Genomic DNA, 22,995 nt, shown 5'->3' on the forward strand with positions numbered 1-22,995 from the left:
ATGCTGGAGAAGAAACAGAATTTTTCATGATCTCCATGGCCTTCTTCGCTCGCATAGATTCACTGAAGATTTGGTGGAGTTTCTTTCATGTATGTGGCCTCTGGTGGGTACAGTAAAATGTCAGGTTTCAGTGTACAGATCTTTGCTCCAGCAGCCCTCCAGCTTTTTGGGTGCATGAAGAAGTCTTCTTGTTCCGTGCAGTCAATGGCGGAGATTCCCTTACTTCTGCAAGCCTGTGCACTCCCAGTTAAGCTTTCAGTGTTTTATATCTGTATCACTGAAAAGCATGCACCAATGCTAGGCTTGTGAGCTTAACTTTTGCAAAGCAAGCAATGACTTTTCATGCCTTTAATCCAGCAATACTCAACGTGTGGCTCTGTTGTAATGATTTGTGGCTCTTTTATGTCTTAAATTGAAAAATTATTCCCCCAGATAACCTTAAACAAATGGAAATTTTTTCATCAGAAATGATCCATTATAAGTCAAATGAAGCAGTTTGTTTTCCATGCTTATATAGTTGTTTTTTATTGTCAACTTTTTTTACTTGTTTATATATATTTCCATTGCACTTAATTGCAATTTTTTTGCCACTTTTAATCAGTTTTTACTGCTTTAAGCCTACATTTGTCACTTCCTTTTGCCACTTTTTGCCCAGTTTTTGACTCTTACATCCTGCTTTTTACTATTTGCAATTTTTTCCCCATTTTTGCCACTTTTCACCCATTTTGCCATTAAATGCCACCTTTTCCAAACTTTTTGCCAATCTTAGCTGCTTTTTGCCCATTTTAGTCACTTTCCACTAATTTTTTTGTCATGTTTTTCTACTTTCTGACCATTTTTGCCACCTGCAACTCATTTCTTGTCACTTCTCACCCAAATTTAGCCACTTTCTGTCCTTTTTTTGCCACTTTATCTTCCCCATTTTTATCACTTTTAACCCAATATTTGGCACATATTGCTGCCTTTTGACCATTTCCCCCCCTTTAACTTATTTTTATTACCATTTTAACCATTTTTTTGCCACTTTTCACCACTTAGATTATGGCTCTTGCAAAGGTATTTTTCAACACTTCAACTCTTTGGTTGAGCAGGGTTGAGTAATGCTCAAACAAATTGTATCTGATAGTATCTGCTGTGCGAATAAGAGTTAGAGAAAGTTTATCCCAGATAGACACAGATGTCTTACATGGAAGGTTTGTAGAAGTGTGCATCCAAGGCTCGTCTAAAAGCCAAATCAAATACCTGCAAAGAATCCCTGTTGTTGTGGCTCTTATTAATAACACATACAAGCCAACAGCGTAGGGTCAAGGTTTCAGAAGACAATGTTTCGCACCGTCCATGGGAATCCTTCAGCCTGCTATCGATTGTCTGTCTGAGGAAAGCTGTCTTATCCATTGCTCGCTCCCCTGAAACACCTTACTGCTCATTATAATTCATCAGTGATTTCCTCTTAACCCCCTCTCGCCATCCTCCTCCACCAAACACACACAGGCACTCACTTTACAAGGCTTTTTCTTACCAATAAATCCATTAATAATGCACAGCCAGTCAATACACCCTTACTTCTGCCAGCTCTCTTTCTTACAGGGTCTTTTTTGTGGTTTTGATTTGGATAGTAATATTAAGAGCACAAATAACAGATATTCAATTATGCATAGCAATCATAGGGTTTTTCAGCTAAGTCATATAATATTAAACAGCAGAAAGTATCCAATGAAGTTGCCCATTTCTTACCTTCTTCAATTTGAGCTGTTTTTTTGTCTTCTCTTCAGGTTGCTTGCATGCAGCTGATCAACGCCCTGGTCACCTCCCCTGATGATCTGGACTTCCGGATACATTTGCGCAATGAGTTCCTGAGATGTGGCCTCAAGAAGATCCTACCTGTAAGTTTGCAAACTGTGAGATGACACATGCTTAGATTTGACAAAGCACAAATGTTATACACATGTGGACAAATTTGTTGGTACCCCTTCATTACAGAAAGAAACAAAAAAAAACAAAATGGTTCCCATAGGGGATGCTGTATCAGCATCACAGGTTTTTTCAATATTGTAATCAGTCAGTCTGTCTATTTAAAGGATGAAAGGTAGTCACTGTGCGGTTTGGTTTCATGGTGGAGATTAGAAAGACAATTATAGACAAGCATGTTGAAGGTAAAGGCCCTAAGAACACGTCCAAGCAGCTTGATGTTCCTGTGACTACAGCTGCACATATTATTTAAAAGCAGTGGTTCTCAACTGGTGAAAGTGGGTCGCAAAATGTGTGCCAGGAAAAAAATTGTGACAAAAAGTCTATGTATGGAGCAAAAAAAAAAGTAAATTCATATAAGTATGAATCCCAAGATTTCTATTAATTCATCTCCTTTTCTTTAAATGACAAGGCTGGTTTTTCCAGTTTATCAACAAAATTCCTTGTGGAGGTACCACATTTCCATGATGTCTTGTGGAAATGGAATAAATTTGATATATGCATGCATTTCCTTCTGATTGGATGGTTTTAAACATGTTTATTTTGTGTTGGCTAGTTGATGAATCAAGTTTTGCGTAATTAAGGTTCCACAATGCAGCACTTTTCATTCAACAAATTCAGGTTGTTGAAATTTTTAAAATCTGGGCCACGTATTCTCTTAAGGAGGCGGTGGTGGGACCTGATGCCCGGCCAGTTGAGAACCACTGATTTAAAGTTTTATGAAAATCGATGATGAATTAAATAATACCAATAGTAACCAGAGAGCCCAGAATGACTGTTGCTGTTTTAGCCAAAGTGGACTTAATGGAAGACAACCGAGGAAGACTCCACTGATAAAAGCAAATCATAAAAAAACCAGACTGGTATTTTTGACAAGCCACAAAGCTTCTGGGAGAATTTCTTTTGGACTTTTCTGAATGGCCACATTAGCTCTGTGTTCAAAGATGCAACAATAAAGCATACATGAAAAACAAACACTATAGCTACTGTGAAACATAGAGGAAGCTCAGCTATGTTCTGTCACTGCTTTGCTGCAACTGGCACAGGGAGTCTTGAATCAGTGCAGGGTGCAATCAAATCTCAAGACTATAAAGGCCTTTTGGAGCGACTTGTGCTGCCCAGTGTCAGAAAACCTGGTCTCAAGTGTAGGTCATGGGCCCTCCAACAGGATCATGAGCCCAAACACAGAAAGCTAAAAACAGCCAAGAATGGCTAAGAACATAACATTCTGACATGGCCTTCTATGAGCCCTGATCTAAATTCTAGTGAACATCTGTGAAAGGAGCTGAAACATGCAGTCTGGAGAAGGCACCCTTCAAACCTGAGACAGCTGGAGTAGTTTGAAGATGAGGAGTGGGCCAAAATACCTGGGGCAGGTGCAGAAGTCGCTCAATTGCCTCAAAAGGTTGTGCAACAAATTATTACATTGAGGGTACCATCATGTCTGATTTTCACAAGTTAATCTTCAGTACATTTTAATTTATTATTACTTTTGTCATTTTCAAGTTATTTCGGTCACCATTGTGGATTTTTCTTTCTTTAATGGAAGGGTACCAACTATTTTGTCCACATGTGTCTGTGGTCCCATAACATATCAGTATGTATTGAGCATGCTGTCAGACCTCTGGTCAGCCGTGTGGTCTCTAAATGCATCTACATGTGATTTACTTTCAACATGAGGCACATTTAAGAGATCCATACCTGATGAATCAGGCTCTCAGAGCACAAGCAATTGGGTATAAAAAAATACTAATCACAATACTTGGGTTAGTTATAACTTAATGACTTAGATAAAGTTTTCTTATCAGAACATTCATCAGCTGTGGTTGGAGTCAAATTACTCGTAGAAATGCCGTGGAAAAGTGTGACACGGTGCCAGCACCTCCTCACACAGGTTGTCCGGGCATCATTAACACAGTCCTCCACATCCTCACACTGGATGAAGGCAAACGAGCTCCAGCTCATCACTCACACCCTCGTTTGTAGTGAGCGGGGTGAAGGTGTCACAGAGCCAGTTGTTAATAAGTCATCCCAGCTGCTCCTGTTGATTATTACTGTCATTACTTTAATTATCTCAAATTCTGCCCCCTGATATGAAAGAGTCTCAGCGTACAGTCATTTATGAGCCACTTTTTACTGCTCACATTCAAAGTGACACTCGTTCACGTAATTATGAGTTATGCTCGAGAGTCTGCGTGATGTTGGCAAAGAAGAAGTGAACTCAGCTAACAAAGAAAGCCTAATTTGTTTTGTTCTTTTAGTCCTTGACACGTGTATTTGGCTCCTTTCCTCAACACCCCCACCCTTTTTTTGTGGCATTGTGCACCTCCCTTAGAAGCAGCGTAGCATAAGACAGATGGTGCACCCGAAAACAGCGCAAGGTGATTGATATCTGAAGAAATTGGGTTACATTTGGCCCTGTCTTCGTGTGTTAACTCTAGTGTGGGTGATTCATAGAGAAGTGGTAAAGAGCACTGCTGTAGCCCCGCGTGGCAGGAACAGGTGTGCAGGAATAGGAACTGTCTGGAATACCTGGTGAGAGGGTTCAAGGCAATCGGTTTGCCTTACAGCTGCTACACCAAAACTTTGACTTTAGTTGTACAGTTTATATCCCTAATTTTATTTTGGGATCATTTATTGAGCAAATTTCCATATTTTTATCAAGCTAAAAAAGAGAGCACAAATAAAAGACAGAGAAAACCTAGGAGTATAGAGCCTTGGAGGGGTGTTAAGCTCTTTACGAAACTGTTTAAAATATATTAATGCCTTTATATGACCAGCAAAACCATTTAAGATCATCAGTGGGAAGACTGAGTTTTTCTGTGCAGGCTTGGAGAGGAACTTTTTTACCTGCCTGCCATGGTGGTTGGTTGATTCAAAAACCTAACATATTTTACCAGCCACTTTATCTTAGCAAGCAGTACATTGCAGATCTTGTCTCTCATTCAAGATCAGTAAATTATGTTTGAGTTAGTGAACCAATGATCCAAACTGTTGCTTATTTTTAAACCTGTTTTGAACCAGTTTGTCTTGAACCCGTGCATGCAAGCGTTTGCTGCATGACAGGGCACTGGAAAAGGCAGAATTTTCCAGCATAATGAGCGTCACACTTAAGAGAATTAAAGCTCTAGTATAGCGCCAATTTTACCAGAACTGGACCATGTTTCTGCATGACATACTTTAAATGATAACAATAAGATGTTTTAGGTCTTCTCCCGACATGTTTCAGCATGAGTTTGTGAGACTTACAGGGAGAAAGAGATAGTTACTGTGTGAGTGGTTGTATTTAATGGCTTCTACTGTAGGGATTAGCTCGGACTTAGCCACAGCGTCAGTTTTGTCAGAGCTGGACAACATTTATTCATAAAAACAAAGGGCAGAGAGCCACACTGAAAGCTTTTCATGATGGGAAAGATGTTTTCACTCTTCTCCTGCTCATGCTTCGGCATGAGTTTGCAATCGTTACGTGTGGGGTTGTCATTGTATCCCAGGGCTGCTGCTGCAGTAGCTGTTAGCTCAGATGTAGCCTCGGGAAAGTGGCAGTTTAATCGGAACTGGACTACATTTAATTTTTAAAACAAGGGCAAAGAGTCACAGCAAAAGCTTTTCTCTGCAAAGGTGTTTTTGTACATTTCCTGACCAGGCTTGGTATCAATATTATTTAGGGATGGGGATCTGTATTTTCAAATACCTGAAAATCAATAAGCCTATCAATACTGCTATCGAGTCTCAAAGGCTTTGTGATGTAACATCATTTACAGATATAACTGTGTTCTTCTTCAGCTGCTCAGATAAACACTGAAAGTGCTCCCAAACTCTGTAGCAAGTCCTGGATGTTATAAATATAAATCCAGTGTAGAAACCCACGCTGGAATGGGCAAATTTAAAGTTAATTCACATGGTGCGTTCAGGTAACCTCAGTAAATTAGTCAACTGTATTCTATATGTTATGATGTGTTCAAATGTCACATAAAAATGGGAAAATGAAGTTTTTTTTCGATAAACTTCAGTTAATACAGATGTGAATATGAAGAATGTGTTTATATTTGAGGGATATAAAATAGATGTGACGGTCTGAATCACAGCTTTTTATCTTTTTTTTTAACCCCTTCTTATGTAAATATTTATCCTTATTTTGTCTTTCCACTCAACTATAGAAAAGCATAGATAATGGTATTGATAAGGGCTGTGATCAATAAAGAGTGTTGATAAGGGTATTAATAGCAACAAAAATTAACGATCCCCAATCCGGCAACCTGCATGTGCATGCATAAAATGCCATTTTGTCTTGTCGCTCTGGCCTGTCATGAATGTGATGGGCGAAACATTCCTCCAGTCACCTCCCAAACTTTTTTTAACAGTCATGCCCTTCTCAAACACTTTCTATGGGATCTTTCCCAGATTAATGTGAATTCCATCCATGCCATTGGTATTTGAGTCGATCTGATGTGTCAGGATACCGCTTCCCTGTCCTGCATTTCAAAAGGCATCTCAGATAGTTGTCAGCCATATACAAGGTTTTAACCGAGTCTTGTTGCCCTGACGACCTTATTTGAAACATAACTTGACCAAATGACATTGAGATGCTTATGCCACCACAATAAAACAATATTACAGTGCTCTTACATCTCTGGACTGAACCAATGCCATCTAAAATCTCTGATTGTGGAGTGGTGACAGTGGTGACAACAGCAGTCGGGATCACACTTGTAGTGATGCCATGCTGTCGGCCAAGACCAGACAAGATTTTTGTTGCATAGAAAGTCTCACTGTAGCTGAAAATAGTACTAATGTTACTGGTTGGCACAAGAATCCACCAAACAGGAGTACAGGTTTTCTGAAGCTGTATCTGAGCCCACTACTCATCATTATCTTCATCACAAGACAACCTTTTCTCTAATCTCCTGCATGTTTCTATCCATCTAGGAACTGAAAGAGACAGAAGAGCTTGACATCCAGCTGAAGGTATTCAACGAGAACAAGGAGGAGGACTCAATTGAGCTCTCCCACCGCCTGGACGACATCCGGGCTGAGATGGAATATCCTTTTGTCCTCTCTGCGTGTATATAACGATGAATAGGTCTGGAGAACTCGCATTGAGAGATGAGTGCATATTGTTGGTTTGTCTGAGCTGTATGTTCTAAGAAGTGAGTGGCTTGGCTCATAAGAGGAGGATCTGAAGAGCCACCACAATTCTAACTCCATCTCTGACCAAGTATGCTGAGTAAATAGCCCCAGACTTCTACAGCTTCACATGCCTTTTATTTGCGTTCTTCCTCTTTACTTACTGTCCCTCATCTGTAGGGTTAAGTAAGTCTGTTGTAAGAGTCAAGAGGACGATTTCCAGTGGACAGAAGCTGTTCTGTTTTCACCATTTACGATGCACAGTAGACACTTGAACGTTTTTATGTGGAGTCATATATATTATATGATCAAGGTTTCTCCTCCTCAACTATAATCACTCCTTGTCTTTTCCCGTGCCATTATAGAAATGTAAATTCTCCCCTTCAGCTCTCTCCACCAGTGTCCGTTTAACTCCAGACATGCAGAGTGGAAGTTAATAAGGTGGGCAGTAATTGAGTCCTGAGCTCGAAACTTCTTCAAGCAACCCAGAAGAAGAACGCTTTAATAATTCACAAATCTTCTCTGAGGCTATATGTGAACGGCTGACATTGTGGAACCAGACGCTGACATTGTTATGCAGATGTTCATTCCCGCAGCCCTTTTTTCTCCCACAGTTCTTGCACTGACACCGACTGCTGCAGTGACTGACAGTTTCTGTTGACACATGGAGGTGAGGGGAAGAGGTTGTGTGCGTGCAGGAAAAAAAAAGTGCACCTGGATTAATGATGTGCTTGAGCAGGTTCACAAATGAGAAGGCCCAATGTTTGTTTCCAAGGACAATGTGGTATTGATCGGCTAGCTCAGAGCATGAGGCGAATGCCTAGGCTACCCTTCGTCCCTTTACCTGCACACAGCACACAAACAAATCTCTGCATGTGCATTCTATCACACAGCCGGTGCCTCTGCTACCTGAGCATTGCACATGTGTCTTGTTTCTCCCCGCGGTTTCATGAATATTAACCTGAAGAGGCTCATCTCCTCCGTGTCCGGCCCAGGTCCATGTGCCGAGGAGGTGACTCCAGGCCACTAATAAATATTAATGAGCTGTGGAATGGTGATTGATTGACCCCACCAACTGACTGGCCTACGTCACACTTCACTGCCACTCATGTTTATTCATTATTTGGAGAGGGAGTGTAAAGAGAGACGGAAGAGGAGCGAAGACAAGGAGGAGAAGGAGGAGGAGGGGGTGTCATCGGACAGATTGGCATTCTACATTAGGTTTATGTCTGCAGCTTAGTGATAGATGAAGCTAGTTGGATACTTTCCCAGTCTGAGCTCCTTCTCATGTCCTCTCAAACGCCGCTGTGGTGAGACTATAATTGAATCTCAAAGGATTGGTAATTCTCCCAGGCTTCATACTCGGCTAATACAAGGGAGGGAAATGATCCTGTAAAGGAGAGCCCGTATTCCCATCCGTCTCCCTCTAAAAATTTGATATGGGATAGGAGTTTAATTACAGACATTGTTGAAATTAATAGGAAAAGTGTCACACAGTATTTAAAAGAATTGATCTTCTCCTATTGCTGCGGCTGCAGATTGTTTTGTGCGGATCGGAGCATGGGAGGTGGAAACTGCAGTCCTGCACTGTTTTTGAATTATTGATCCTCCGTTAGACAGTAATCTTCCTTTAGCAGTCAATGATGCCTGACAAATACTATTAGGGAGAAAATAAAGCCTTGAAAAAGTCTGCAGATTGACCTTTGACTTATTTATCAGACCCCTTTAATGAGCGTCTTCATGATAGCAGAAATTTAACATTTGATAGGATTCCACCCAAATCTTAGTGAGGCTGTTGGCTCAATTTCTAGTCAAAAATTTCTCATAACACTTAAATAAGCCGCATTGACCTGATAAGCCCAGAAAACATCTTATTTTTAAGATATGAAAAGCTAAAAATGATGCCTGAATTACTTGCTCGAATAGCTGTCAGTGCAGCAGGCAAAATGTAGTTGTGAAAGCTATTCTTGTAGCTACTCTTACCTTCAGTATTTCAACCCATTAAAGCCTCATTTTTGCTTTTATATCTGGAAATAAGACACTTTTCAGTACTTGCCACATTAGTTTGTCTTGTATTTGGTGTAATGGGATATTTTTGACAAGAAATAAGACAGCTCGCTTTCATGAGAGCTAAGATTTTTTTTTTTTTTGCAATTAAGTAAAAAATAAAACCATATTGATAGTTTTTTGTTTTTGATCTTACAGTTAAAGAACTGTGAGTCTTATTCCCCTAAAACGCTTAGATATTTTGTTTTTAAAGTCCCTGCATTTGCTGATTGGCCCTCAGCAAATTCTTGGTATAAATTAAATATGGCCCAGATTTGAACACCAACATTGTGCTTGAACTCTGAAGTTTCAGCACAAGGCCATGCTACAATGTCAGTTATGTAAACAAACATTTTGACAATATTTTTTCATGTGTTTTTTTTCTGACTAAATTGGTACAAACTGTAAATCAGTGATACTCAACGCATGACTCTTAAGCCACATGTGGCTCTTTTGTGTCTTAATTTGAAATCTTATTTCCTCAGAACACCTTAAAAAAGGTCAACTTTGACGTCAGAAACCATCCATTGCAAGTCACATTAATCAGTTTGTTTCTCATACTTCCATTGGCTTTTATTGTCTGTATATTTCCATTGCCCTTATTTGCAATTTTTTTGCCACTTTTAATCCATTTTCACTGCTTTAGGCCTACTTTTGCCATTTCTTTTTGCCACTTTTTGACAATTTTTACCACTTCTATCCAATATTGCCACTTTTTCACCTGTTTTTTTTGCCTCTTTTATCCAGCAATTTTCCTACCTTTTTGCCCATTTTAGTCACTTTTACACTCATTTTTTGCCATGTTTTCACTGTTTCTTGACTATTTTTGCCACCTGTTACTCGTTTTTTGGTAACCTCTCTCCTGTTTTTGCCACTTCCTACCCTTTGCTGCAACTTTTTCTCCCCATTTTTCACTTTTCACCCAGTTTTTGCCCATTTATGCCCACCTTGCCACTTTTGGTCAATATTTGCCACTTTTTTTTTTTTTTTTTGCCACCTTTAACTTATATTGCCACTTTTGGTTGAGCAGGGTTGAGTAACACTACTGTAAGTAGTCAACACATTTGCATCCAAAATAATAACAATATCTTTATTTATAACTTTCTGATGGATTACAGCAACAAATAGCAGAACCAGTAACATTTCAGGGGCAGAGCCAGTGGTAGCCAGGGCCAACAGGGCACTCTGAAATCTGATTGGCTGCTCCAAAATCTTTAAAATGATTGCCTTGACAGCAGTATAGGCCTACTCAGTAACTTTGCTTATCTTAAGCTATCATATTAGTTTTATTGATTTTAAATATCCTCAAGATGAGGAATATGAAAGTGGGCCCCACCATCCTTATGTATTTCTGTATGTGGCCCTCAGTGGAAAAGGTTTGGACACCCCTGCTGTGGAGTGTAATCCAAACTTTATGTCTTAACACACTAAACATGTTGGAATAAGGTTTTCTAAACATGAAAACACTGAGATCTACATGTGACTGAAATTTTTATTTAGACCCTTAGAGATTTGTTCACCCCTTTCTTGGCTTGGTTTTATTCAGGAAGGGCAAATATATGAGGCCATGACATCACCAGTCTTGATGGGGAATGACCCTGTCCCTTTAACGCTACAACAGTATATATGACCAAGCAGTTCATCTCAGTACAGTGGGTTGTATACTGATGTGTCTGCCCTATTGTTGCCAACTACATGCTGTGTTTTGTTCATTGCGAGGTAAATTTCCAAATCTATCAGCCACAGCAGCCTATGGATCATACAGCGCATCATAACAGAGATTTGAGTCAGAAAACAGACTTTGTCTTTGCTCTTGAGCCAGCCTCAAGTGGACACTCGTGGAATTGCGATTTTTTTGCACTTTCACACTGGCTTCATTTTTCAGGACCGGAGGCTGCTGGTTGGTTTTAGATTTTTTTTTCTTCTTCTTTTTTTTAATTTGACAGGGTTGGCCTGTCTTGGAGTGGGTGTGGCTTCATCTCATTCAACAGACATGCCCACACCATCCTAGAGCAGATACAGCTTTATAAACTTACAAATGTTTTATTTAAGTGAAATTTGACCTGGCGGTTCATAACACAGTGGGCTTTCACACAGCAAACCTAAATCCAGATTTATTTTTACTTTACAGGGTCTTTAACGCTTACACTTCTTTTGTGTCCTAAAAGTAGTGAATTATTCAGGCATTTTTTTTTTAAGTCAAAGAAACACAGCAGGAAGGAGGATTAAAAAACAAACAAACAAAAACTAAGTTTGAGGCCCGGACCAGCCGCTTGTGTATGGTCTGTTTCAACAAACCATCCAGTTTGGTTCAGTCATGGTTAAGCACACTGAACTCTGATCTTACCCCTGTTCCCCTAGCTGAAGTCCAGCTCACTAGCCTCCAGCCTCACTTCATTTGATGGGAAATAAGTTTCTTACAACTCTTTATTTGGTACCAGTATGGCTTTTTAAATGTCAGTTACATAACGACAGAGAATGGAGGAAAGGAAACTGGCACTCAAACAAGAGCTAGCTAGCACAGATAACATTAAAGAGTCGCTTTGTTGCAGAGGCTCATTTCTAAATGGTACATCTTGACTCGACTGTCCTCCCCACAAGGTTTATTTGGTTGATAGTACATCACCTGACTGATGCTGTTAAGTTTGACCTTGTCTGATTTTTTCAGCGTGTTGTTAATGTTATGTTATCACCACTATCCTCCGCTGAAACTATTTAGTCCTCTCAGGGTCAGACGGCTGCACTGCCAAAATCTCCACTGTCACTCTCGCTGTGCTAAACCAGATCACAGATATTAAAGATTTAACTCATGTGATGTGCACAAAAGACACTGTAGATGCACAACATGATGCACATCTAAGTCGATAAATAATTTTTACGAAATAAAGATAAAGTGAATGGAAAAAACTGCACGTTTACAGATAAGATATGCAAAATAATCTCCATATAGCATTAGAAAAATGATTTTTATGTTAAAAAAAGTTCCCTGTAGTTTATTTTTCAGGCGCAGCTGTAGAGACTCTTTGAGGGGCGAAAGAGCCACATGTGGCTCCTGAGCTGCAGTTTGCTGACCTCTAACCTAGTGTCAGAGCAATCAAGTTCCCTCATCACTATGGTTCATTTCCTTTTATTCATACCTCTCCTTGACTCTGTGATGTTTTTCATCAAGGTCTAGGGAAAGTGGATAGATGAAGGCTTACAAATGCTGTTTTTGACTTTCAAACAGACCCCAGATGTATTGTAGAGCTGTGAATGTGATTAGCTTGTGGTTTTGGAGTGTGGGCCTTCATGATCGGTGAATTTCACCTTTAAATAGTTTTGGATCTGCAACATTTTTATCAACTTTTATAAGATGTTAGTAGTAAAATATGACTGTTTCTGTGGTGCTCTTTTTTTGGTCCTAATTTAACTTTAATTCTGTCTTAGTCCTTAAGCTTAGCCACCTCAAAATCATGTATTAAACCGTTACGTTCTTTCCCCAAAGCAGAAGGGAGGGGATTCACAACACATGCTGCCACGGTGCTGAAAATGTCACTTGATTGCTTTGCAGTCGGTACGCCTCACTATGTAAATATTTTAGCACACTTCATGTTATGATGGCAATCAGGTTTTCATCTCTGCGAGCTTAACAGGGCACTGTCTCCTCAATTTTCTCTGTCTCTCTCTTTTTTTTTTTCTGCATGTGTGCACATATCTGAGAGGCTTATTTCACTTTTCCAAACACGATGAGTCTCCGTGGGGAAATCCTTCTTTCTCAAGCAAACAAATTAAATAGGCTCCAAATCACTCATTTTCCTGGGTTCTTTACTTCTTAGAGCTGCAGTTTTAGGAAGCTATTAGAAGTTTGAGAGACGCAGATTTAATTACTTCTTAATGAACCTTTTACAACAAAACAACCATTAAGCAGACATTTAAATTGGTGGTATGTTTGAATGTATTTGGCCTTCTTACCTGCTCTGTGTTAACATTTACTGACTGAATAGCTGGTTTTTGAATATGGAAGGATATAAAGAAAGACACTCTGCTTTAACATCTGTTTTCAATGTCAAAGCCATCACTGCTTCCTCCTGGGGAAAGCAAACACAAGACACATAATCGATACCTTTTGCAAATTTAATAACGTGAATTTTCGCTCCTGAGTGCACGTCAGTTTTGATCTGAGCGCTGAATCTCAGCCAGACTTTGCCCTGCGAATGATCGCTCCCCCTTCCTGCCTTTAACATTCAAACCACTGACTTTTTTTCCTGTAATTAATTTCCCAGTACTCTTAAAGGTTTTGGAGTGACAGGTAAACCAGAGGGAGCATTCTTTATTGCCAGTCCCCCTCCCCTTTATTTGTTGTTTTAGTTCCCCTGAGAGCAAATGGATAAGAGGAATCACATCTCCTTTTGCCTTTGCTCCACGATGCCTGTCAGAAAAGCTGAGGTTAGGAACTGGGGAAAATAAACAAGTAGTTAAATCAGAAAATCCCAAACTAATACACTCTCAATGTTTACAGAGAGAAGAAGACACCTGGATATGAACTCTTATGTTGAAGTTAGCCTGAACATTTCTCTGAATTAAATCCAACGCTGTGATGAAGATAATTTCCTTAACCATGCTGCTGCACTGACATGAATGAGGTGTACCATCTCCTGTCCAATATGGTGAAAGACACCGGCTCTGAGCCCTTCTTCTTGTCCATCCTTCAGCACCTATTGCTCATCAGGAATGACTATTACATCAGGTGAGTTCTGTTTGAATCACTGATGACCTTGTGATGAACTACAGCTTGCATTGTTTCATCTTTGGGATATTACAAGGAATATTTCAGTTTTACCTTCTTTTAGTACTGCCATACATTTAGCATAAATTAGCTGAAGCAGTTAGCAGCAAAATCAACATGTATGTCCTTGCCTCTCTTCTTTTTTTAGTTTACTAATTATTAATAGACAGAAAAAGGCATAAATATTGCAATCATGTTAGCCATGATCTATCACAGGTATAAAGTTGCAGAGCAATAAAACTTAACACACCTGCATTAATATGTGATCAACCCAAAGCAGTTTTTGGTCAAATGGTAGCAAATAGATACAAATCTGGAGTGCATTTAAACCCAACATGCATGGTTAAGAAGTAAGAAACTATTTAGTAAGAATATGCAAGGGTCTTAGTGAACAGTCCTAGAAAACCAACAAAACAAAACAAACAAACAAACAAACAAAAAAACACTTGCAAAGAGTCCCAATACTAGGTTGCACCTAAGGAGAGATAAAGGGGAGAGCTGTCTGGGGCCCAGCCCACAGTTAGGAAAAATCATGGTCCTCTGTAGAATTAAGCTGTAATAACCATATTTAATTTTTCACCTAAATTATATCCACTCTCATTAAAGCAACAAATAACTTTTATTTTTGCCGTAGTATATACCATTCTCCAAAATGAATTATCGCTCTTTGGTAATGTTAACAGTGGGAATAGGCGCATTAGCTAACAGAGTATAGAATATAGAAGAAACCGAGACAACTCTGAGGTGAAAATATTAAATAATAGTGACCAAAAGACAAAAATTAGCCAAAAGCAGCAAAAATGGGCTTACAAATTAGTGAAATGAGGTTACATGTGACAAAAATGGACATAAGTAGTGTAAAGACATTTGAATTGAGCTAAAATGGTTCTAAAAACTTGTGAAAAGGGGTTAAAAGTGGCAAAAATCGAGTTGAACCCTCTGAGAATGACCATGCATCCAAAGTTAGATAACTTAAGGATAAATTCTTGCTTTGTCCTCTGAAAGCCTTCCATAGTGCTGTTCTAATGACGCTATCCATGCGTTTGTAACTCTTCCAGAACATTTTCCAGTGAACCTGGAACTTGGCTGACATTCCAGGGTCTTTAAAGATTAAACCCACAACAGTAACTCCAATATTGAACTTTTTTTTTTTTAACCATTTATAATCCATTTCTCGATCGTTTCTAGCTATTGTTAGCTTGTTAGCATGCCACCATATTGTCTATTTGTATCCCAGAAAGTATTGTGACTGGGCTGTGACAACCAATGGCAGGTTGTTCTGCTGTCTTGCCATGCTTTGCAACACAGTGCGTGTGCACAGACTAAGAAACTGGAGGAGAGAGCCTGAATGGCTAATAACAGAGAGAAAGAGACACAGAGAGGCTGTGACACGTCCCTCTGTGTCACTGCAGACAGGAAGTGTTTTGGATAATAACTCAAATCCAAAAAACACAAGGAATTTTTTGTCAAAATGTTAATATTTTGAAGACTTTTTTGTCACAAATTTATTATTATTATTTCACTCATTGGTTCAAAGGACATGTTTGTGCAAAAATCCCTTAGTCTTTAATGTTAACTGTGTTTGATACATGAACATGTTTGAGATTTAATTATTTAAAATCTCCTTTTAATTCTAGTGACATTACTGCAGCACATATTCTTAAAGCTCTGGTTGTCCTGAAGACAAGGATGTTCAGAGCTTGACAGTGCACCACAGGGTTGATGTTTTAGAAGCTTTTAACACAGAAAGTTCAGGGAGACATAATGGTTTAAAAACAAAGCACAGGGCTCAGATGATAAAGAATTATTCCCAGTTTTGGGAGTTTTCTGTGGGCATTTTCCCAGAAAGCTTTCATAATATTCCCTGGGACTTTTCCTGAATAAATTTCACAGGGAACCAGGAATATCTGAAATATTCAGCTGTAATGATCAGCACATTTCACAGAACCTTTTAAAATTTATTTCCTGTGGGTTTCAAGAAATATTTGAGGAATTTTCACCGGAAACATTAGGGAATTTTTGGGAATGTACCTGGGAACATTTTGGAATTTTATCTGTAATGTGTCTTTTTGGGATTCTTGTATTATACTTTCTTGAGAAACTTTAGGGTATTTTCTTCATCCTCTTTTTTTCTCTTTTCATACTGTCTGAGGTCCAAACAGCGCTGTGTTTCATTGAATAAATCTGAATGAAAATAAAAATATGAAAGAACATTGGGTTGCAACTGCTCATTAAGGAGTTGGTGGTGGCTCCTGATGCAAGACCAGATGAGAACCTCAGGTCTGGACCTTATTACCCTGGGAAATTTACAAAAAAAAGCACTGCAGCTTATACAGAAGGTAACCTATGATAACAACAACACAATTACAGCAATAAAAATTAAAAAAAAAAAAAAAAAAAAAAAAAAAACTTCAAGCACATCAGAGCAGGTAAGAATTTTTTAGAGATATTTGAAGGCATATAAGAAAACTGAAATGATATAAAAACACAAAAGAACATGAGAACACAGTATAAATATTGTAGAAACATATAGAAGCACAAAAGAACACTGTAAAGTTACGTAAAAGGTGTTAAAGTACATTAAGACAGTGACATTATAATAACAATTAAAGTCATACAATAACACTGTAAACTTATATAAAGACTAGAAAAAAAGTTCTCTCAGTACCAACAAGCTAATTATGCTCCTTAATAAATGCATTTAGTTTTCAGAACTGCATTAATCATGGCCTATTTTGTCCTTTCTAATGCACCGTAGTAAAGCTAGTGTATCAGGGCAGCAGCTGGTTACTACTCACCTTAGCTGCAATAAAAGACGCCACTAATCCTAAATATATTTAACATATTTAAGCATGATAAATAATGCAAATAACAAAAATGCAAAACTTAAAAACAAAGTAGATTAAATGTGTAAAATACTTATATATGTTTGACTAAGCAGAAAGACTCAGAACCTGAGAGAATATAACTTTTCTATGTAGATGACTGGAAACGTCTGTTTTTTAAATCACAGAAATGATCCAAGAGAGGATGATATTCTGAACTCTGGATTAATGAAGTACTTTCAAAGTGTTGGGTTATTTCTCTGCTTTGCCTTAAGGAGCGAATACGTCAGCCACTGGGCAGGAGTTCTGCCGCTTCTCCATGTGGAGTGACACTGATTAATTCACTGCTGTGTCAGACTTTTTTTTTTTTTCAAGAAATAAGACTGGAAAAAAAAAAGGTTGAAAGACGAAGTGAACGTGAGAGGTGGAAGATGAATTTACCATAGACAAGTTGCTGTTCCCTCGCTGTTATGAATAATGCATTCCTCATCTATTTGTGGGAAGTGAGAAATAGAATTCGCATTAGCCAGCTTCAGCCACGTCCACCTCGGCTTCACCGGACAGCGAGGAACCAATAAGAACGGATCAGTGACAGTGCTCATAAAAATGTCTGATGGCTTTTTAAAGACAGGTTTATTCCTTCCATGCAGTTCAATCACAAATACAAGGACAGATATATCTATGAGTATGCACAAACAATAACATCAGAAATGTCATCTGACTGAGGTGTTTTATTCCCATACATCACAGCTGGGATGTATTGGGATGAACACTGCGTGCATCTATTTAAACAGATACTATTTGTCTTTCACATTTCTGGTCCTTACAGTAACCACACTTTAAAGTTGCAGAGAGTGTAATATTTCATCATCTCTGTAACCAAACTAAATTGTCAGGTCAAAATTGGTAGCAGCAAAACATGGATCAAGTCACAACTGCTTTTTTTTTAATGGGAAGAGATGCAGCATATTGCATATTCCAATATCTACTGATTAAATTAAGCCAATGCTAATATAGATGCTCATATAAACTTGACACAGAAAGTAAGGAAATGTGTGTTTGCATGATAATTTCTTCATTGTAACAAAGCTTCTTTGCAATAAATCCTGCACCATTGGAAAGGTGCCACATTTGTAAGGAACATGCATTTGTGGGATGAGCAGCAGAGCCGAGTGTGTTAGTTGCACCCATGAAAAATTAGCCAAATCTTCTTTGCCTGATTGGCACCTGATGGTCAGCACCTGTAAGCAGTGTCTGCTCCAAGAATCAGCATGCCACGTTTGTGTTGTGCAAAACCAGGTTGCTGCATTATTTGGAGTGAGCCATAGTACCATCTCCAAACTGAGGGCAAAGTTCCACATAACATGAAATGTCAGAGACAGGCAAAAGTAGGTGTCCCAAGCAGACATCCCAAGAAGACTGTTTTCTCATCCTGTCAGCACTTAGGAACTGTAGGCTGTCTTCTACAGATTTGCAGTCAAGGTTTGCAGGACGCTATGGCCCAGAAAATCTGGAACAGAATGCACATAGCCAATCCCCAGTCTTATGGCCTTTACAAATTTAAGGCAAGGTGAATAAACGACATGACAATGCAAATAATTCTGAGGCAAATCTTGTTGTGCCTTTCTGTGCACATCAGGAGTGATGCAATTTTGCAAATAGATTGTGCATGTTCTAAATATTTCCATGCAAAATCCTGTCTGGTGTGCAAGGACCTTTATAGGGCTGCTGCGACTGCCCTTCACCGTCAGGCCCATTCGTACTGGTCTCGGCAACACGTGCACTGGAACCTGAATATGTGGAGGATGTTATGTTCATCGATGAGTCCAGATTCTGACCACGACAGTTGAATCGTAGGGTCAAAGTGTGGAGAAGACGCAGAGAATGCTGCGCTGATTGCTCTACTGATAGAACAATATGTTTTGGGTAGAGGCAGTGTGATGGTGTGGGGCGGCATCTTCCTCACTGGAAAAATGATGCTTGCCATCACTAGAGGCAATCTCAATGCAGAGAGATATCGAGATGAGATTCTGCAACCAGTGGCAATCCCATATCTCCACAGTCTGGGACCAAACTCTATCCTCCACAATGACAATGCTCTCCCCCACAGAGCGGGGCTTATAAGAGACGACCTCCAGAATTTATAAGTGGAGAGGATGGAATTACGTCTCAGCAGTGCTCACCTCATTCCCATTGAACCTTTTGGGATCAGCTTGGGCGTGCTCATACCAGAGTACCCAACACAACCTATCTGGCTGACTTGTGACAAATGCTGGTTGAAGAATGGGATGCCATCCCACAGCAGTGTTTGACCAGGCTGGTTATATTGCCATAGACTCCAATAATCCAATCAACCAAACAGCACCAAACAAGGGTCAACAGCAGAATAAAGCTGTTTGGCATTGGCAGAAATGATTTGGCTAATTTTTTATGGGTGCAACCCTCATACTCAGCTCTGCTGCTCATCCCACAAACGCATGTTCCTTACAAATGTGGCACCATTTAAAGGGAATAAAGAGGCTTTCCAACAACTCAAAGATGCACTGATACAGCAAAGAAAAAACCTACCAAACACATGTTTCCTTACTTTTTGTGCTAAGTTTAGATGGTAAAATCTCTCTCCCTATATATTTCATCTCCCTCCACAGCTGTCCTATCTAAATAAAGGGAAAAAGAGTATATAGAGGCACAAATTATTCTATCTCCTTTATCAGTTGTTTTATCTCTGGTACTGTATCTTCCTGATTTGAGAGTTAAGTAATGATCTAAAATTAATGGTAATGAATAAAATAATATAATTAGTATTATAATAAGTCTAAGAAGGTCTCAGTAGGTAAACTGTTGCAGTGCTCTGTCTGCTGTCGTTCCTCCTGACACAACATTAGTTGTTGCTCTCCCCTCTGGGGCACGGTTTATTTTTGATAATTAATCTCTCACTGCAAGCCTAATGAATGGGAGCACATCAAACCCACCCAGTAAATATAGAGCAGATCTGCTCTTTTGGAGCCGGTTGATATGGGGATTACTGTGGCTATGTGGAGCAGAGCTGGATCAAGTGGCTGTGGCTGCGCTGAACTGCGAGCTATCATTGGAAGAAATGAAGGTGCCAAAGTAAAAGAAGAGGTGGGGAATGATGCAGGGGACATATGCTGGCTTTTGGAGCCCGGCCCTGCCCACTGTGGAGGGGGGGCATGACAGTTCTGGGTCACTCCGCGCGTCGCATAGTTATCTCCACCCAGCCCCTATCTGCCTGGTGGTGGCGGAGGATGGAGGACGAAGGGAAAATAGGGCGGCTTATTGAGATAATAATGTGGTGTACACTGGTGACAGTTGTAAGCCGAGTGCCACAGTGCTTAAGCCATGCTGGGCGGTGTGTGAGCTTTCACCAGCTTCTTCCAATCACGAGTGGGCGCATCCGCCAGCTCCAGCTTAATGTATGGCATTTCATGCTCAAAACAGTGCACCTAAATGCTGATTTATTCTTATTTGCTTTGGCTCAGAATTTGTGTTCTTTCATATTTGTGAGGAGAGTATGATGCAGCCTGTCCACCCACAAGTTACCAACACAACCTTTGAAATTATGGGTAATAGAGTCTACCTTAAAACTCAACGCCTCTCTATTTATTTGATCTAATTTTATCAAAATTAGACTGTACACATTTTTAAAAACCTAGTTGCTTTCATCGAGTACATTTGGATTTTAAAGGGTACTAATGCACTGTAAGAGCTTTTTTTTTTTTTTTTTTTGTTACAACACAAAATTAACCAAAATAGCTGAATATATTTTGTTCACATCTCTACCTGCTCATAGATAAAGGTCTTCATCACACAGGATACGTCTCATGTCTCTTAAAGGTCACATATTTTACCCTTTTAAGACAGGTTTATATCAGTCTCAGAGGTCCCAAAAACATCCATGTGGAGTTTGTTGCTAAAAAAAACAAACAAACAAAAAAAAACACTTTAGTGTAGGATTTTTGCATGTCTAAAAATCCTTCTGTGTCAGACCTGCTCAGAACAAGCTGTTTCTGTGGCTTTAAATGTGACTGAGCTGTCTGACTCCGCCCCTGACCACACCCCTCTCAGGAAATGGATGTGGCCTGATGGAGGTGGCTCTCGTGAGAGGAGGATCAGGAGAGGAGGGCAGAACATTCCTCCAAGTAAGAAGGGCCAACTGAATCTGGGGGCGGGGCTTACTCCCCACGTGACATCATGAGGGGAAGACCTTAGAATGGCTTGTTTCAGCTCACATTTTCTGAAAGGTGGAGAAAGAGAGGGGGGAGGGAATTGATTTTTCTGATTCTTAGGGGGATTATGGTCAGGCCGGAGTTACATATTTGTGTTAGAAAAGCCAGAAAAAGTGTATTTTGCATAATATGTGACCTTTAAAGGATCTCTCCTGGGTCCTCTGTCTTACCAGAAGTAGGACCACCCCAAAGCTCTGAAATTGCATAGGATCAAGGGCACATTAAAGCTGGCTTCCTGTAGATCTATTACAGATACATATTTCACTTACTGGATCGCATACATTTTGAGTGCCAGACTTGAAATCTTTGCAACACCAGCAGAGTTTAATAACTGAGAAAATTAGACATTTATAAGGAAATATTGAGCATAAATTTTATTAAATAAATGTAACAGTGCAGCACTTCATAGCTTAATATTTTGAAATCTAAAATGAAATAAAAAGGTGTGATTAATCACAATCAACTACAGATTCTGCAATTAAATGCTAGAACAAGCCGTTCTCAGATTTTCCCCTTATAATTTCATGCAGGGAGTTAGCCCCGCCCCCCAGGTTCGGTTGGCCCCTACCCTCTTAGAAGAAAGTTCAGCCCTCCTCTCCTGAGCTGAGGGGCAGATCAGGAGAGCCACATCCATTAAGCCACATCCATTTCCTGAGAGGGGTGGAACCAGGGGCGGAGTCAGACAGCTCATTAAGATTTAAAGCCACAGACACAGAAACAGCTCATTCTGAGCAGGGCTGAAACAGAGAGGTTTTTAGACATGCAAAAATCCAATACTGGAGTGTTTTTTCAGCAACAGATTTCACAAGCATGTTTTTGGGACTTCTGAGACCAATAAAAACTTGTCTTTAAAGGGTAAAATATATCCCTTTTAAACCTTTCAGCAGTCCTGACATTAACTAATCCCACTCATAAGTAGTCACACACCACTGCTGTAGCAGTTCAAGCTATTTCAATCGAATACGACGACTGTTCCACTGATTCACAGCCGTCCCATGAGCATCACTTCTGTCTTTGATATATTTTAAACCCACAGAAGAGCACTGTGACTAATAGAGCTCTGTTTTATTCCAAAAAACAAGATGAAATCCCTTATTATTGAACCAAAAAGCTGTTCTTATACCAGCTGCTTTCATCCTTATTGTTATCTTCCATCCTGCTCTGCCAAATCTTGAACTTTCACAACACTGGGTCAGCATTGCTTGCTCAGCTGCTCAATTAAACTGCATCAATTAGTCACATACAAAGCATTTAATAAGGAGTTTCACTGCTGTTCGTAGATTCTTCTGGATTCGTTCTTTTTTGGGCATCACTGAAAAAGAATCAACCTTTTCCTCTGTGTTGGTTCAAATCTTGCTTTCCAATTTAAAATAATTGTAGCTCGAGTCTTTGGAGGAATAAAAACTTTACTTTCAGAATTTAAACATCAACTTCTGGTCAATGTCATGCCTAGAAAATCATTATTTCTCAGTTAGGAGCTCTGCTTAAGATGGCATTGTATTTGCTAAATGTCACTTGCAATTAAAGTTGATAATGTTACCTGGAAAAGGTCACATTCCAACCCGCGTGGCGGAACGGGACTCTGGGGCGGATTCACACGCCGTGCCTGACAAACACAGAGCACTTAGTCACACTCCTAACTGGTCGACATGTTTTCCTGGTCATTGTGCTTTCAATTACACACATTACACTGATTAGATTTACATTTCACTTTTTTACGGTCGCTCTAATTGGCTAAGATGATTGCAAATTAGGCAAGAGGGCAAGCGTAGCCTTGGCTACCGTCTGTCACCTTGAAATGGACAGACTTGCACAGACTTTGAGGTTTTGTGTGCCCATTAATCTGCTAATTTCATGATCGGGCTGAGGCAAGTGATCAAATTTAATAGGGTGCCTATTTTCTCCAACAGCACCCCTTTCTCACTTGGCATTTTGTGACCTCTAGCTTGGATAAGGGAATAATTTGTGCTTAATTAGCCTTGTAGAGTTAACGTCACTCATTTCTTTTTGTGCTGTGTCT

At 39.6% G+C, this 22,995-nt stretch overlaps 1 protein-coding gene across 7 annotated transcripts in view; it reads left to right on the forward strand.

Annotated features, from left to right (window-relative positions):
• Positions 1-22,995, forward strand: part of diaph2 (diaphanous-related formin 2) — a 728,830-nt gene that overhangs the window by 225,394 nt on the left and 480,441 nt on the right. For all 7 annotated transcript variants that reach the window (XM_041797008.1, XM_041797014.1, XM_041797011.1 and 4 more), the window contains 3 exons: positions 1,773-1,883; positions 6,895-7,007; positions 13,748-13,864. In XM_041797008.1, the coding sequence (XP_041652942.1) occupies positions 1,773-1,883; positions 6,895-7,007; positions 13,748-13,864 (341 nt within the window). The remainder of the gene's footprint in view (positions 1-1,772; positions 1,884-6,894; positions 7,008-13,747; positions 13,865-22,995) is intronic.

This window comes from Cheilinus undulatus, linkage group 10 (assembly GCF_018320785.1).
Source record: "Cheilinus undulatus linkage group 10, ASM1832078v1, whole genome shotgun sequence".
Lineage (NCBI taxonomy): Eukaryota > Metazoa > Chordata > Actinopteri > Labriformes > Labridae > Cheilinus > Cheilinus undulatus.